Genomic DNA, 17,439 nt, shown 5'->3' on the forward strand with positions numbered 1-17,439 from the left:
TACGTTACCTGTTTATCTACTTCTACGCCACTTATATGTGACCTGTATGTATGTAACCACCACTGGACAAAATACATGAGGTAATTTTGCAGCTCAGTTACCTTTTATAGTTAAAAGCTAGAATCTAGGGCAGTGGGCAGGAAGAGTTTTTATATATGACTGTTCAATCATCACTATGCAATGAATCAGTGGTGACAAAATCCACTTCACAGAACAGTGATGTTCATTTCATCGCAGTGGCCGTGATGAGACTGAGTGGGTACTGGGACTTAAAGAACTTCTTACCCTTGAGTGAGATTTGGCCTGTATTTTCAGCTGCCTGAGATTCATATCTCATGAGTAGACAGCTCCTTGCAAATACATCAGATAAATTATGCACAAACACTCCATCTTAGGCAAAAAAACCCCCCAGACACAAATGCTGCCTTCCTTTTCCCCAAAAGTGCTTGTTTCTATTCACACAATCTTCTCCTATCTCATACAGTACATTTACTTTATTTCCATTAATAGGCACTCTGTGCACTCATTTCATTGATGGAATGAAATAGCCCAGTACTGTTGAATGATATTCTGATACAGTAAAAATAAATGCAGATGTTTCCTATATGCAGGCTTCCCAGGTGGTTAATTGACAGTCTACACCAATGTTATTTTTTGGCACTGTTAATAATTTTTTTTTTGTGATTTGTGTCATAATACATTTATTTACAGAATCTATCATTGCATTGACAGAGGGGAGTACAGTGCGCTTTTTGTAAAGTCAGTCTGAAATTGTTATTTAAAGCAGAGTCCAAGGCTTACGAAGAAGATATCCCATGAGGTGATAAGGGAAATTGCATTGAGACAACACAGCAGGAGGTTAGCTTCCTGCACTCTGGAATGGAGAGATATGAGAAGCAAAACAGAACCGTAGTAAATCCCAGGGTAATGACATCATGTTATTTCATGGAATGCCATGGAAAAACAAATGCAAGGAGAATAGTAATGTCTTACATATACACTGTAAGCATCTATAGGCAAATTGAGTGACCTATATGCTGAAGATGGGTTTTAAATAGAAAAATGGGGGAAGAGAGGGGTGAGATGCCCTGCTAGCTCCAGTTGTGACATCACTAACTCCACTAGAAACCCTGTCTTAAAATGATCTCCTGAGAGTATGAAATGCAACTCTTCATTCTCCCACTCAAAAATCATAGCAGCTCAAAATCTCAAGAGCAATGTTCTGTGTACAGGAAGCCCTTGAGATGAGTCTTGACAGAGAACACCTGAAATGGAATCATAAGGAAAATAGAGGCTTCCTTTTTCTTCAGTGTTTTAAACCAGCAGAGCACCTGGCATCAGCTTTCTGCATCAGATAGGGAAGTGGGTATCATCTCTTACAAGATAAGCTGCTGTTGGGGAGAAGCAACAGCCTGAAGGTGCTTCCAGCAGCTCGGGGTGGGCTGGGAATGTGCAGCATTTGAGGCCTTAAGGTGGGCCTTGTGGCATTTACTCCCAGCTAACTTTGCCAACAAGCTCTCATGCTCCATCCCTGAATACTTTTTCTTGGTGTTACAAGCTTTCCTGCACTTCAAAAGGCAATACGACTAAGGTATAATAGCAGAGCATCCTCATCCCATTGCCCATTCCCATTGCAGAGAAATGGGGAAAAGTCCCTGTGTTTGACACCATCAGTGGATGATACCATTCTGCTGATCTCTTGATCTGTCCCAGCTTTGCAGTATTATTTTTCAAATTTCCCCATAATCCATAGAGTTAGTGAGCATTTCCCAGTTATATGCTGCACTGAACATCCCAAATACAGTGACTGTAAGGCAATTTTCTTTTCTGACTGGCAAATTGTGTACTGTTTCTCTATCAGGGAACCTTGACTGAGTCTGGAAACAGCATTTGAGCATATTTGGTGTATTGTATCGATCAAAACGGGGAGAAAGCCGAAGAAGGCGTTCTCCATAGAAACACAAGGTTACAGTGGGAACGCCGAGTCTTCTGTTGCTGATAAATGGCACTGAGAGTGTGATTGCTCTGCTCATGTAGTCTCTGGAGGTGTCTCTATGCAATAAATTTTTTACTAACATGCCCCTTTACTTTCCTTTTTTAATCTGCTCAACACTTCTGCTGCCAGATTTTACGTAAGTGAAACACACTGTATCATTTTTTCCCAAGAGTAGTTTTCCTAATATCTCTAAGCCCCAAATTTTATATTTGCATGTGAGCACAGTAGTATCAAATCATTCAAAGCAACTGATACTTCTAGACCTACCCCAGATCAAGGTCTGTTCTCAGTTACCAGTAAGAATTCAGCAGTAATTTAGCTACAGAAATTTATAGTTTCTGCTTTTTAGAGTGATTCATAAAGGAATTCGACAGCCAGAGGAATGATAAGAAGGGGAGCTCATTGTTACAGGATGCTACAGGCACCAGCAGTTTTTATGGACTCTTAGAGGAATCAGGGAAATTCATGCCCAAATAATTAATCTGGCCAAACCACTACACACACCTAAAGAGACCCCTCCTGATGGAGGATCTCCATGACCTGGAGATTGCTGGAAGCTGACGAAAGTACCTGGGGGAAGCAATGCTGTGTTCCTGCTCTGCTCTCAAGTCAGTTGTGTGTGCATCTGCTAAAAGCTCTTGCAGGAAGCAGGTCCCAGGGGACACATCCTCCGACTCGGTGCGGCTGCTCTTGTGAACCACTTCAGGCAAACAGTGAGACCTGCAAAGAGAACCCCCAGAACTGTAACTTGTGGTATAAGAAGGCAACAATACTCCTTCTGTTTGGCAGAAATGTGTGAAGATAGTCTCTCAACTCATGTGAGGGCCCTGAGGGCACCCTCTACCCCTGATGGGGGTTTGACTGCCAGGGCTCAGGGCCACTCTAGTGCCCTGTGACAGAGCTGCTGGTCTTAGGGACTCAGTGCTGCTGGTTGGTAGGACTCAGTGAGGTCTCTCCTCACCTGCTATTCACCCAGGATCTGGTTTTAAACTCAGGCTCTGGCTCCTTGGGTCCCAACCAGTCTACATTGCAGCTGCATCATGGTCATGCCCATGCTTGGCTGTGGACCCTTCTGATGGACTGCCCCTGACCCATGAATTGGCTTCCCAGCCTAACCCCAGAGCTACCTCATCACCCACGGGCTTGCTGTGCCTGGCTATCCCCTTCCAGCCTGCCCTGCTCCCTCCATGAGGCCAGTGGGATGAGCACTGGCTGGTGGGGCCATGCCCTCCCAGCTCACAGATCCTCCGTGGCTCACAGCTACCCACCTCTTACCCTGAGAGCTCACTCCGTTGCTGTGCCACACCAGTAGCCCACTCTGGGGTGCCATGACCAGGTTGTTGACCCAGTCTGTGATCCATTGCAGGTGATGAAAGGTTGGTGTTTTGTTGACCTCTGGTTTTATGCACCTTTAGCTGTGAGGCACAGGCATACCCTTCAGCAGTCACACACCCCACTCCCTAGGTGCTTGCCTTTTGTCAAGTGAATCTAGCACATGTGGTCCCCCACACTGGGAGAAAAAGTAATAGGTCTGACAGTTATATGCTTGATAATACAGCACCAGGATCTTATAATTCAGTTACGTCTTTACAGAGATTCTCTTACAAGAATTTATAAAGTTGAAGGTTACCATGCTAAACACAAAGGTTAAGGGTATTTATGGGCATGGCTGCTCAACAAACTTCAGTAATAATTATAAAGTGACTCAGACATGTTTTGCCTGGGGTTTCTAGAAGTTTGTCAGAGGGTCCTTTTGACTTCAAACAGACAAAGATAATAAAATGGCCTGGGCTGAAACATGGCTTATGGCTCGCTTGTAGTCATAAACTAGGATAATGAAGATGACTCAGCTACCAACAGGTTGTGTATCAACATATGCAGTGTTCAGAGTTGAGAGAAGTTAATAACACAGCAAACTCTGCAACTGGAATCTGTTCATCTAATTTGCCCCATGAGACAGAAAATCGGTTGCAGGTTTTCTCTTCCTGCCTTCCTTCCTTGAGAATTCACTGGCAGAGGAAGCCAGTGTCAAACAGCCCTGACAAATTATCATTTCTGTGCACAAAACACGTAATTCAGGTTTCATCACCCTTTCCTGTCAACAAGTTTCAATCCGTTGGGGAATGATCATTTCTATGTTACCTTCTGCCTCTGCTAGAATTGAACCATGTTCAGGCTCAGGATGAGAAAATACATATAGCAAATCATTTAGACAAATTGCCTCCCTGGTAAACCATCAACTTATATTAACAAAACTTTTAAACATTTAATATTGCATCTGCTCTGTGATTTGATTCACCGTAATTTTTGTTTTAATAAAAAATCCATTTATTCTTTTCTTCAGTATGTCACATTTCTGTTTCACCCTCTCTATAACTGTGATGCTCTTTTACTCACACATTTGGAACACTTTTCCTGCCTTTTCACAGTTCCACCTCATTGGCCTAGCCTCAGAACCTCACGTTGTTTCTCTCTGGCTGATCAACTGATGTTTCATCCCTTTCCTTCTTCGAAGGAGTAAGTTGGGGATTTTCTTTCTAAGTCACTACATGTTGATTCATTTGTATGTTTACTAATTCTGTTTCTATTTCCTTTTTGCATCTATATCCTCCCCTTGTGTTTTAGGTCAAAGGCATTATAAATGAATTAACAATTGTTACCCTGCCTGCCAGGATAACTGCTTATAAAAGTCTGGTTTCTAATTCCTTAGATGAGGGATCTTTGCCCTGAAGCATACAGTTTGATATCCCAGCCTGCACCCTTCCTAATGAATGTTCCTATTATACACTTACTTGTTCAATCTTCCTTTGAATCTCAGTAACATTTGACCTCTGAGATGGCATGCAGAAAAAAAAAATTCCACATTTTAATCGCTTCCTATTTTATTCAAAAGAAAATCTATTTAAAAACCAGACTTCCTTCCTATGTTTCAGATGTGCTGTATCTTGTTCTTCCGCACTTTCATTTCCCCGTGTCTGTCTCCTGCCAGCTCTAAACAGTTTGCATCTTTTCAGTCCTTCATATAAAAGCTTTTGTAGGACTATTCATGACCATTGTCTGTCTCGTGTCTTTGCATTCCTGCAGCTGGTTTTAGTGAGATGATGATAAATCTGGCTATGGGTGCTCTCAGTTAGACACATCCTTGGTTTGTAAAACAGAAAAAAATACAGCCCTCTCTTATTCTCTAGGCACACTTTTTTGATCATCTGTGCATAATGTGAGCAATAGCTTCTTCTTGATGGCTTTAAAGTGACTGTATATCTCTGCACTAGAGATCCAGGCTATCCAAAACTGACAGATAATTCAATCCTAAAATAATTTTTGGAGTGTGTACAAGGCAGAAAGAAGAGATTGACATGTAGCTACTAGGAAGAGTGTCCTTTGATATATAAACAGATAAAGTCTAAACCAGACATAATTTTTCAGAATCCATTTTCTGAATGTCTTTTTACTTTCAAATACCATTCTTCAAGTCATGTTTGCCAGTTTCGCAACATGAAATTCAGAGCCTGTTGGGCAAGCTTTTATTCTAAACTATCATGCTGATTCTTCCTTTTAGTTGTATGTAGGTTTCCAACACATTCTTCTTTTAATCTGATCAATAGAAAAATGAACTGCCCTGAGAGACAGATATTTTAAAATGGAATCTCTTATAAAGCAGGGTATGGTTTTTTTTCAGAAGATGATAAGCAGCAGAATTATTAATTGCACGTGGAGTTTCAGGTGCTCAGCAATTTGTCTATACTCTCCACCAGCTTTCAAATGACATATATGCTTTCGATTAGATCCTTTACACCCCATCAGTGGCAGGATTCACATTCTCCACTGTAGGGTAAGGCACATTTCATGCACTCACACCATCTCCTCTCCTTGCTTGCTTAACTCATATACCTCAAATATGAGATCTTCACAGAGAGAAGAAGAAAAAAAAATCTAGAATTACCTAGCAGTACTCTCCTTAAATCATATACTAGGCTAGGTCTCTTCAAGTGAGAGGAAGGGAACCTAAGGTGAGCCATGATAAAAGCCAGTATTGCAGTTCTTTTCCTTTCCTCTGTGGTGTGTAGTACTCATATAAGAGAAATGTTCCTAGGGGAACATTTGGAAGGGCCTTGGAAAAGGAAGAGAGTTATAGACCATGAGAAGATGGTGAAAAAAGGTTAGTTATTTTTATTTCTCAACTGTTGAATTATCTTGAGAATGATAGCTACATTTAGAAAGAAAATGTTTTGCATAGGTATGAAGCCATAAGAAAATATAGCAGAATAAATTGTGCAACAAGTTTGAGGAGTAAAGTTAAATTGCTAGAAGGGGCTACTTCCACTTTAGTGAAGAGACTCCTTAATTTCAAGGGGAAAGTTGTATGCCAAGTCTGGCAGAACGCATATTGGATTTCCATGTTATCTTTCACTAGTCGTATGAGGGGAATATTCTGAAAAGCTAATGCTAAGTGTTTGAAGGTGAATTGCTGGAATCAGTTTGAGAAAGACTTTCCTGTTTTCCTACAGTCTCTTATGGGGCTCCTAGCAAGTATGAGTCTTGTATGCCTAAGTACACCTGCGTATCTAGTCCTTGGTGTCCACAATGCAATTTCTGTAAAACTTGTACTTGAATAAGGGAGGGTTTTCTCAGTAATCTGACCCTGTGTGTCTCTGACCATGCCTTATATAAGTGCACTCGTTTAGGACCTGGACTGTAGTGTAAGTGTTCTCCACCTTAAGCAAACCTCCAGTGAAAGTACTTTTGCTAAGGGCTCTTCTGAGTAAGATATGGAAACTCTTCAGATGAGTCCTCTTTGGAGCTGAAAGAGTTGTGTGTCCGAAAAAAGGAAAACTAACGAGTAAAAGCCCCCTTCTTCCACCTTTCAGGCATTTTCTGCTGGCTAGGAGCTGAGTGGGTTTTTGGATGGGCTACTTTCCTGTGTTTGAAGGCAAACTTGAGTATAGTGCAACAATGCTATAGGAAGATGAACTGTGCTAGACAGATGAGACTGTGGTGACGTAAAGAGTTGAACCTTGGATGAAAGATGTGTGAAAAAGCTCAGCTGGCTGCCAGATTCACAAGCAGTGAACTTCAGCCCAGCCTTTCTAGCCCCACTGCTCCATCAAGCGCCCTAAAACTAACCCACATTCCATCAGTGCAGTGGAGAAGAGGTTTTTGCGCTCCTTTGAGACATATGTGAATAATTAGATGAACTTTTTTGTTCAGACTAAGTTAATAAGCTGCAGTATATTATGTGTTTAGTAGACAAGTGAAAACACAGTGGATTTCTGTTATCTAACTCTACCATGGCTTCTTGTTGCTATGTGTGGGAAGCTCTTTCAGGAAGAATTCTGTAGGAAAAAAGCTCTTCTTGGCTTCATAAACCTGTAATGTGAATACAGAATTGCCTGGGCTACAATGTCAGGGTAATTAACAATGAAACACCTGTGGTGAGGGAGCTATCAAATGGGATATCTCTGAATCAGTATTGGGTCTGGTATTAATTAATGAAAGCACTAATTAAGGTTTCTATTAAATTATCTGGAAGACAAAATGAAGCACGCATTGATCAAATTTGTAGAGGTTAGACTGAAGCTACGGAATGATTGATCAAGAGATTTTAGAGCAAGAGGCAAATTTTAAATAGGGTGAGATTTTAATTTAGATAAATTTAAACAATGCACTAGAGGGTGACACTTTATAAAATGGAAGGCTGCTGATTAGAGCTCATTAACACAAAGAACTAAGAGAGTGGGTAACAAATGGGGCCCAAATCCCAATACCGTGGAGCTTTAAAAAGACAAATAGCTTTCCTGGCTGTACAGAGAGTAAAAGGTAGGTCGTTTGTAGGACAGTGGCCATAAGAATATCTCTTCTGTGTTCCTAGTGTGGCAAAATGGGTGTAAATCTTCAACCTGTTATCCATGTGAAATTAACCCTTTGATTGTGAACTCCAGGTTGGATGGCAAAGGAATTAAGTTTCTGGAAGCAATGCTGGGCTGATAAATCTGTGCACACAGCCTCTGAGAGGCACGTGAGCACAGTGTGTTCCACTGGCAGCCGACCTCTCAGCATTGTGACACCTGATCACACACTCTGCATATGATCCATTGACTTCTGATGCATTCCTTTACTTGGTACAGTGCAATGGGAGGAAACCGCTTTGGTCAAGGAAAACACAGCAGGACACAAGCGTAGACGTCTCAGCCTCTGTCTACCATCTTATCAACCTGTTCTTTCCTGTTCCTGCAAAACTGAATATTTGACAATATCATCTGACTGGGCAGGGTAAATTCTCTGAACATGAATAGTGTATCCAAGGGAAGAAGTTTTGAGAAATGAGTGCTGGGTTTTGAGCCCTATTTCACACCTGGGGTCCCTCTTCTCTAAGAGTGACATCATCTAGATTGAAGCCCTGGCTAAGCAGAAGTACCATTGCAGCCAGTTGGTCCCCATGACTTTGTATTCTTGGGAAATAAGGAAGAAAAGGGAGAAGCAAACTGCTTCATGCATGTTTGGGAGAGGTAGAAAAAAGTCTGAAAATACTTCAGCATCTAGGAGGAATTATGGACCAGTTATCTGGTCCAACAGTTTCAAGTAAGCTATTGGCAACCAGACTTGTAGTGTATGTAGTTGTTTGATGCCTGTGGGAATGCCTCTACACAAGAGTGCTGTATTATGTTTGAGAAGCATTCTGGAAACTCAGGCAAATTTTCTTGCAATGAAATGAAATATTATATTTTGGCACTGCACCAGCAATGAATCTATATATTTGAGAATCAGTTTACTGGTGACATTTCTTTAAGCTTATCTTCTTTCTTTAAAAAGCACTTACTTTTACACAGAATTAATGATGCCATTTGCTTATCCTTAGGGGTTTTTTATAGTAATAGCTTATAATTGCACAGAATTATAGAATAGCTGAGGTTGGAAGGGACTCCTTGGAGATCATGTAGTACAATACCACGCTCAAAGCAAAGTCAGAAAGAGCAGACTGCTCAGGACTGATTGCAAGGCTTTGAACATGTCCAAAGTTGAAGACTCCACAACCCTTTTAGCAGCAGGTTTCAATGCTTCATCGCTATAACAGTGTTTAATAAACAAATAATTATACTTAGGTGGAACTTTCTGCTTTTCAGTTCCTGCCCAATTCCTCCAGCCCTTTCACAGGGCACTGCTGAGAAGTCAGGCTCCTCTGCCTTCATTTCAGCCTCTCAGGTGTTTATGCATATGAAGAAGATCCCCCTGAGCCTGCCCTTCTCCTGACTAAACAGTCCCAGCTCTCTCAGTTTCTCCTCCCATAATAGATGTTCCAGTCCCTTAATTATCTTAATGGCTCTTTTCTGGACATGCTCCAGTACAATCATGTCTTTTTTGGACTAGGGCTACTGTGACTGGACATGGAACTAAAATTGAAGCACTATAATCCTAGAAAATCTAAATTAGTGATGCATATCAAAGATAGAGTTTGCATCATTCAAAATTAAAAAAAAAAAAGGAATTGGATCAAGTTTTAACTAGAATTGAACTAATAAATCCTTCTCAAAAATACAGAAAATTAGATTAGTTGAAAATGTTGGACTAACAGTTCTGCTGGAGTTACTATTATTTATCAAAGCAATGAGGTGGGGGGAGATGGGGGAAGAAGCAAATTCTCATTCTGTCAGTACACAAAACCAAAATGCAATACTTGCTTTATGCATATAGGATATGCTTCAAGGACCCAAATGCCATGGCTTCCTTGGGATAGAGGAAGTTTGCAATGAAAGGCTTTAGAATGTGAAGGTCTCTGGTTGAGATGCCAAGATGGTAGGAGAAGACAATTAAACAGCTCACAATGAGCAAGAATTACACATCACTGCCTGTCCTGCTGCCAGCAGCTTGCACTGAGTAGGACAAAGTCTATGTTTGTTGATCAGCTCCTTAAATGTGTTTTCAGGGTGGGGACATTGTGTGTATATGTATGTGGTACCTGCATCTATATAGTTGTACACATACACCTATGTAGATGCATATATATCGCTGTTTTGGTGTGGGTTTTTTTCACTCAATGAAAAGAGAATTATTTGCTACTTTTACACTGGATCTGGATGTTGCTTGTGGATTTTGGCTGCTAGTGATATATTTTATTACTGTCACTAGAGAAGCTTATAATACAGGGCAGGTGTTGTCGAAGTGCTGTGTTGGAGATGTTCAATTCACCTTGACTGATAGCCCAGAAATTAGTTGAACAAATAGGTTAGTGCTATTCCTGTTGATACTGGATAGTTGCCAGGCCAGAGCTGAGGAGCTTAGTCTCTGTTGTTTGCTGTTTTCTGAGCACATTACGTATCATTATTTTAGTATAAATTTGATTCATTCCTAGGTAGAGTCAAAATGTTTAAATTTCTTTCATTTTCTTTTAAATATATGGCATGAGAAGTGAGGGGATTTCTTTGATTAAAACACAGGGTACAACAAGAAACTGTTCTTTCAGGTGTCAGAACGCATGTTTGGAGATTTTGTCACATTATTTTACACCAGAGAAAGGAGACTTTTTCACTAAAACCCCTAAACTAAAACATTCTGACAGCTGATATTGTATGTTGAAAGCTTGTCATTGCTTTCTTTGGCTTGTTACTGCTTTTCTTAAAGGGGGTGGAAGGAGGGAGAACATTTGTGATATGTACCACTGACTTACTCTTGACAATGCAAGTATTTCCTAATTAAGAAATCTTTATCTCTGTTTCAATAAAGAATTTAGGTGCTAATCAAGGAAATGTAGAATTCTGATATTTGCCAAGGTATGGCGCAACCAGGTGGTGTTGTCCTACACTTCTGAGGTTCCATCCATCTGGATTACTGCAGATGTCTCCCTTTGTGCTCCCTAAGCAGCCATATGCAGCATAGAAGGGGGTGAGTGTACAAGTGCCTGCTGAAACACTGTTGTTTGGCTAATCTGAAACAAGCCAAGGGTGCTTCATTCTTCTGAGAGAGCTTGGTCATGCACTTCACAACTTTGCAAAGAAGCATTTTCAGCCTGGTATGATTTTGCAGTGAATGGCATAAACCATAACACTGTGATTTTAGGTAAAAGTCTGAGGTTATACAAAGAAAATATACGTCCTAATATATGTCATTTTAAAGCAACCACTACAGCAAGGTGGAGCACAGTGTTTTCCCCTACTTGACTCTTTTATGCCTATGGCTTGCGTTTTTGGTTTTACTATTCTTGTCCTTCTGCTTGTGGTGATCCTGGCTTTGCAGAGCAATTAAAATTCCCATGCTACGATGTGTCCCTGATCTTCGTAACATCCCGCCCGGCTTCACAGTAGCGACTGTACTTGGCAATTTACAGTGCTGACAACTCCAGTTTTCTTCCTCTGCTGCTCAGGTGGTCAGAGCCACACAAGTGCCAACAAATTTTATAAAGCACAGGAGTAGTGTTTCTGACTCAGCAGGGCTTTGTACCAAAGTGAGGGCAGGAGAGGTATTGTGCCGAGAGCCCAAAATTGGCTGGCACCTCTCTTGATAGGAAGTGAGACAGGAAGATCACCTTGTAAGCAGGCCTGGTGCCATCCAAGCAGATGGGCTGAAGTATAAGCAGCAAAACAGTCATTTAGGAACACAAAAAGGATTTGTTGAAGGCACATTTCCAAGCATGAAATGTCATAATGGTTGCCTGTGTCAAGCAGCAAACCTGAAGGGAGGGATATGTGCAAGTAGTGTGGGATGAGTTAACACTGAAAACAAATATGTAAATCTGTCTTGGATTCTTTCCTGATTCCATTGAAAGATTTTTCTTTTTTTTTTTGTAGCTGTGAGACCTAGAAAGGAGGAGTGGGAGAAGAGTCCTGCATAGCAATTTTATTTCCCTACCATGTGGATCACTTTCTACAAACTGTGCTGACAAGGTAAAGAAATTATTTCTTTTGCCTCCCACAAATGTTGATGCACAGGAGGCACATAACATTCTCTGCCTGGTTAGTCTTTAGCAGCTGTATTTAATAGTTTCAGGATAAATTCTGTAGTATTAGCCAAGATCTAAATAATAGTATTATAAATGGCCTAGGTTGGGAGTGACCTTAAAATAATTTATTACACACAGAAACACACCTTGGGAAAGACTTAAAAAATTGCAGTTAGTGGCTGGGGAGTTGTAGTGAGGACTAAATTGCTTCACTGTAATAAGAACCCAGCCCTGTGACTTTTCTACATAAAATGTCAGCAACAGCAAAAGAGAGACATCCACCCGAAATTCCATAACTCTGAAACTCAAGAACTTAGGATGATAATTGTTGGAAATCTGCTTTTCTGCTTTTTCCATCCACTACAAAAGCAGACAAATACTTGTCTGCTGATCAAAGGTGCGAAGTAGAGAAGGGGTCATAAAGACAAATGTAATGACTCGAAAGGAAATGAGTTTGCAGGTAAGATTCAAGGCAAAGCCCCCAGCTGCAAGCTAAGCTTTATCTGAGCTTGCACTGTTAGGCTCTGTAACTGGTGCCTTGCAGTTCCAGTTTAGAAAGTGGGGAATGAAAGAAAGCATTAATCTGACTGAAATCCACATAACAGGATTGTGTGTGAAACAAAAGTGAAACCAGACAGTGCAGTCGGTGAAATACAGCTTGAGGAGGAGGGGTGAATGTGTTGGAAGCAGCAGTTCCCTAGCCTCTTTACTGCAGCTGAACAAGCTTGAAGAGGCATTAGACATTAGGAGGGTAGGAAAAATCAGGACCTAGTTACTCTTATTTGATTTTTGCAGCAGAACGTTCTCACCCGAAGTAGAGCTGTTCAGCAGGCTGCCAGGGAAATGATTGGCATTTGGTGGGACTGCCCCTCAGTTCTTGCAGTTTGCACTGCCCTTGTGGCACTTTAACACTAGTCATTTGTTGGAGGCTCTGCATCTGATGTTTTGATTTTCACCAGTTGCTCTGCAGAAAAGGATTGTGCAACAGTCGAGGACTACTAGTCTTTGGGAAGAGGCAGAAAACATGCATTCAGAACTCCAGACAGGAAAGCAGTAAGAGAAATTGCCTAAATTATGGATAATCTGCTGCATAAGTCTGTCTTCTCCTGTTTTATAAAGCTTCCTATCCATGCAGTTTGGAAACTTGTATCGACAGTGAAAGCCAAGAGGATTCAAGAAAAGGTAAAAGCAAATTAAAAACCCCAACAACTTAATTTGTAACCTTGGGGAGTGACCTAGCTATATCTTAAAGGGGAGGATCAGAAGTTTAGCTGCACTGCTTTTTAAATGTCAGTAACTGTGAGTAATGGTGCTATTTAGGATTTTATGACAGCACTATGAATTTGAAACAATTTGCTCTGAGAACAAATAATTTTTGATTCTGAGGAAATTACTGGACAATTAAAGTGATTGGGGTCTGAGACCATGAAGCCTTAAGCAGTCATTGCCTGCCTCTTGAGGATCACAGAAGTCCATATTTCACTGCTGTCATGAGTTCTTTTCAGTGTAATTCCAGTTCATCTTGAACCACTCATCTCCATACTAGCTGGGTAAAATAATTGTTAAGCTTCCTTATATTCAAGATATCTTGAAGATATCTGCTTGCTATGCTAAGGCGGGTATATTTGACAAAATTAATTCCTAAATAGGTATATAAAATAAACTGGACTTTCCCTCTTTTAACTCTTCTCTTAGCCATGAGCTTTATGCTGTGCTGTTCTCTGTTCTGTAAGGGCTTTACCTTTGCTAAGAGGTTTCCATTCGTCTGAGGTCAGGTGTAGGCACTGGTCAGTACTTGGGCCCTGTGTCACGTAAATCTGTGTTAAATAAAATGTTGCATTCTTGGCAGTAGTGCTTGTAACCTGATTTCTTAAATGTTTTGATAGATCATGATTTATTGACTTAAATGCAACGTGAATATCCTTAGGAGATCTGAATTGTAATCTGAGGCTGTTGCTGTTTCACAGGGAAATGGAAGCTGTTTAGCATGGGCGGGGGGAGAAGGGGTGAGTCTGGAATGAGGCCATCTCTGATGAGTTACTGTTCCTTTTCATCCGATATGTCCCGGATATTAAGCTGTGTGATGAGCATTCAGAAGAACTCTATAAAAAGAGCTGAAATTCTGCATTCCTTTGAAACAGTTAAACTTCTGTGTTCTCTCTGTGCTAAATGATGCTGAATAGCATACTTCTCCAAATCAGAGGTCATCAGGCAAAGAAAGACACATTCCTTTGCCATGATATATTTTGGAAAAAAAAGTACCAGGGCTGTAACTGGTGGGGGGTGGGTGGGAGGGAAATCTGCTTTTCCTGTTTTGGTACAGTAATGTTCATTATTTTCTTTTTCTTGCTCCTAATGTTTTTACAATGGCTAACAGCTCAAGCACTACATGCTTAAAGAAACATTGTGTTCATTCTCCTTGGGCTTGTCAGATGTTGGCAGGGCTGATACCACATAGTAACACTTGCTGCTTTGACTCTACAAACACAGAGTGCAGTTTTGCTCTGGAAGCTGCCCTGCATGGTGTTGAAAATAAGCTCTTTATTTCTGAGGATCACATTCTTTTATTTAGCAGGGTAAGTCTTTGGGATGGTCTGCTTAATACTGACTGAATGTCTTTTAATAAATGTTGTCAGTAGATAAATGCTTTTTTCTTCGAGGGTTTTTGTTGTTTTTTCCCTATTCACCCTTTACTGATCTCAGTGGGCATTAAATTAAAGCCACAGAGAGCTTAGCACATGCTAACTGTGCTATTGTCATGTTCTGTTCTGATAGATTTTGTCTGATGCACATAGTGATGCTTGCTCAGTCACAGAGGCAAAAATCACAAGCAAAGGATGCTGCAGGGCTAGTTGGCTAATAACTTTTGAGTTGTTCGAGATTTGTCCTGACAGCTGAACTTCAGAGGATGCACAGGCCAGTTGTAACTTAAACATTAATTGGTGGAGTTGAATGAGAGAATTAGAGATTGAATTAGAGAGCAACCTGTAACTTGATGCTAAATTTAATCATTCTGCTTGCACAAAGATGTGAATATCTTTAGTGCAATATACTTCTGGCACTGCTGCTTCCACTGCTGGAAGAAATCCATTTAATCAAAACAAGCATTGATGTCGTTATTAGCATGTTAGTCCCAAGACACAAAGCTTTATCAATATAAAATGAACTGAATGTGGTGCTACTATTCATTGTCTTTACATTGCTTGATATTGTGCACTGAATGTAATGAGGCTTGTTGAAGAACTGCTGTTCACTGTGATGTTCCAGAAAAGTTATGCATCCTTGGAGACTTGTTCTCTGATCAAACATTAGAAATGAAATACAACATTAAAATAAGTGTAATGGCTACAATCTGAGGTTAGCTTTGCAAGCTCACTTTAACGAGTTGCAATTTCCTCTGGAAACTGACAAGTAAAAAATCCTGTTTACCAGTTGCTTAGAAACTGATCATCAGTAAGAACACTAGACATCAAATATTTCATTAAAAACTAAAGCTGTAGTTTATTGTTCAGAAACAACAGATTCTGGAAATTACCACAGATTTTCATGAAGTCCAAGATATAAACACATTATAAGAAGGACATGTGTACAGATAAGAACATCCAGACTTATACTAAGAAGGATAAATTTGGTCACTTTGGGTATACAATATGGTTTAAGAAGACTATTTCAACACTGGCAGTGTATTAAATGTTTCCTTTCTTGGATCACCTTCTGGAATCATTCCTTACTGAAGGCCCAGGAGCTTGGACTTCAGGGAGTATCAGTATGATCCAATAATGGAATTATTTATGATCTTTGAGATTTTTTCCTTATTTTTAATTCAAACTTGAATGTTTTAAAGCACAGAAATCTGAAAGCTTTTTAACAAGTCTTATAGAAATGGTATGAAAATGTGTTTTGTGACTACATGGTGGAGTTTCTTTGAGAGCAAGTGACATTTTAACAGCATAGTTGAGTTTAGGAGGTAATTCTGGCTAAATAAGGCTTTTATCTAGACCTCTATAGCTATTTCTTAGGGGAATATGTATTTTTTTTAAGAGTAATTCTTATCTAATTCTATACATTGAATTTTTCCATTAAAATGATTATGATTAAATTCTTGGAATGTATGAGGTTTTCAATATTAATTCAGTCTGAGTAGGAAATGAAACATGCCACTTATTTTCTTGTCAAACATAAAAGGCCTATAGTTTCAACATGTTTAAGAGGCCTCTCTGCTTAGATAAAAAACAATAGAAGGCATGTATGTGCCTTATTTAATGGTGTTTATGCTGGCAGGATTATCTCCTTTCCTTGAAGTCATTTTTCAAATCATTTGGCAAAGCAAGAAATTATTTTCTTTTGCCTTTGTTGCTAGTTAGAGTATATCTCATTAACATTTGAGAAAATTACTTTTCAAGAGTATTGTAAGGTTACCTCTTTCCAAAACATGGCCATAAAACTTAGACTTCCTGTTGAAAATTCCAGCTGGACTCAGATAAAATCTTTTTGTGGAAGAAATTACAGGATGCTTTTTTCATTCACAATCAGTTTCCAAAGGGCATGTGACCAATGCTAAAGCAAATGGAGGGACCATCATTTTATGATGAGAAACCACTATCTTTCCTCCTGAATCCCAGCAGCAAACAGACATTTCTTACATCCTTTCCAGCCAATGCTGCTTTAGAATTATTGCTCAGCTACACACCAGCCAAAAAGATGAATGCTAAAATAATTTCTCTAGCTAATAGTTCATGCATAAGAGTGATACCATCAATGAAGTTCTACACAGGAAAATTAACAGATGAGGCTTTGTCCTTTAGGGAAACCGCCAAGTGAGCTTTGGGAGTTCTGAACTGAGGCAGCACAGAGTGATTTGTACATTGTGCTTGGCATTGAGAGTATGTGTCTTTAACAGTTAAAAGAGCTGCTTTGGCAGAACCCTTTTGAGCCTCTTTTCTGAAGGAAGTGAGCTGTATCTGTCCCTTTCCCCCAGTAACTGCAGAACTCATGGATAGAGAGTCTCAAAGATGTGAAACACCCACACTTAATGAAAATGAGGCTGGTTGGTAAGAGGGGAAGCATCCTATTAAAACTGCCTTTAAGAGCAGCATTACATCAAAGAGATCACGCAGGGGAGAACAATCAGCAGTACTTTGTGCACTGGAAAAGCTCCCATCGGCGCTTGCACCTCTCAAATATTCAAAAGAATAATTCCCAAAGCCTGTCCTGGAGAACATAACTGAGAACATCCTTGACTTGTATCCCTGGTAGTGGCTGATTGCTGAAGCTCAGTCAGTTTACAAGTCAGTCAACCAGAGGACACCAGACTGCTGGAGACCAGGCAGGACACTCCCCTATTCATGAGAGAGCTATTGCCATTAAAACATATTTGTCTTCCTCAAGTTCACTAATCAAATTAATTTAGAAAGCAGTGACTGAATTGAGAATTGAATTGGATAATAGCATCTATGCTGAGTTGCAGTAAGCTGTGTTTCCTTCAAATCTCTGTTCTAACTGTGATGGGCAC

General features: G+C 40.2%; 1 protein-coding gene across 3 annotated transcripts in view; it reads left to right on the forward strand.

Annotated features, from left to right (window-relative positions):
- Positions 1-12,906: 12,906 nt before the first annotated feature.
- The window catches only part of ATP2C1 (ATPase secretory pathway Ca2+ transporting 1), a 61,494-nt gene continuing 56,961 nt past the window's right edge, over positions 12,907-17,439 (forward strand). Inside the window, exon 1 of one of the 3 annotated variants that reach the window (XM_082289486.1) lies at positions 12,907-13,109. In XM_082289486.1, coding sequence (XP_082145612.1) covers positions 13,002-13,109 — 108 coding nt within the window. In that variant the 5' untranslated portion in view covers positions 12,907-13,001. The remainder of the gene's footprint in view (positions 13,110-17,439) is intronic. The other 2 variants (XM_082289491.1, XM_082289490.1) reach the window with 2 other exon arrangements.

This window comes from Coloeus monedula (genome assembly GCF_965178545.1).
Source record: "Coloeus monedula genome assembly, chromosome: 1".
Classification (NCBI taxonomy): domain Eukaryota; kingdom Metazoa; phylum Chordata; class Aves; order Passeriformes; family Corvidae; genus Coloeus; species Coloeus monedula.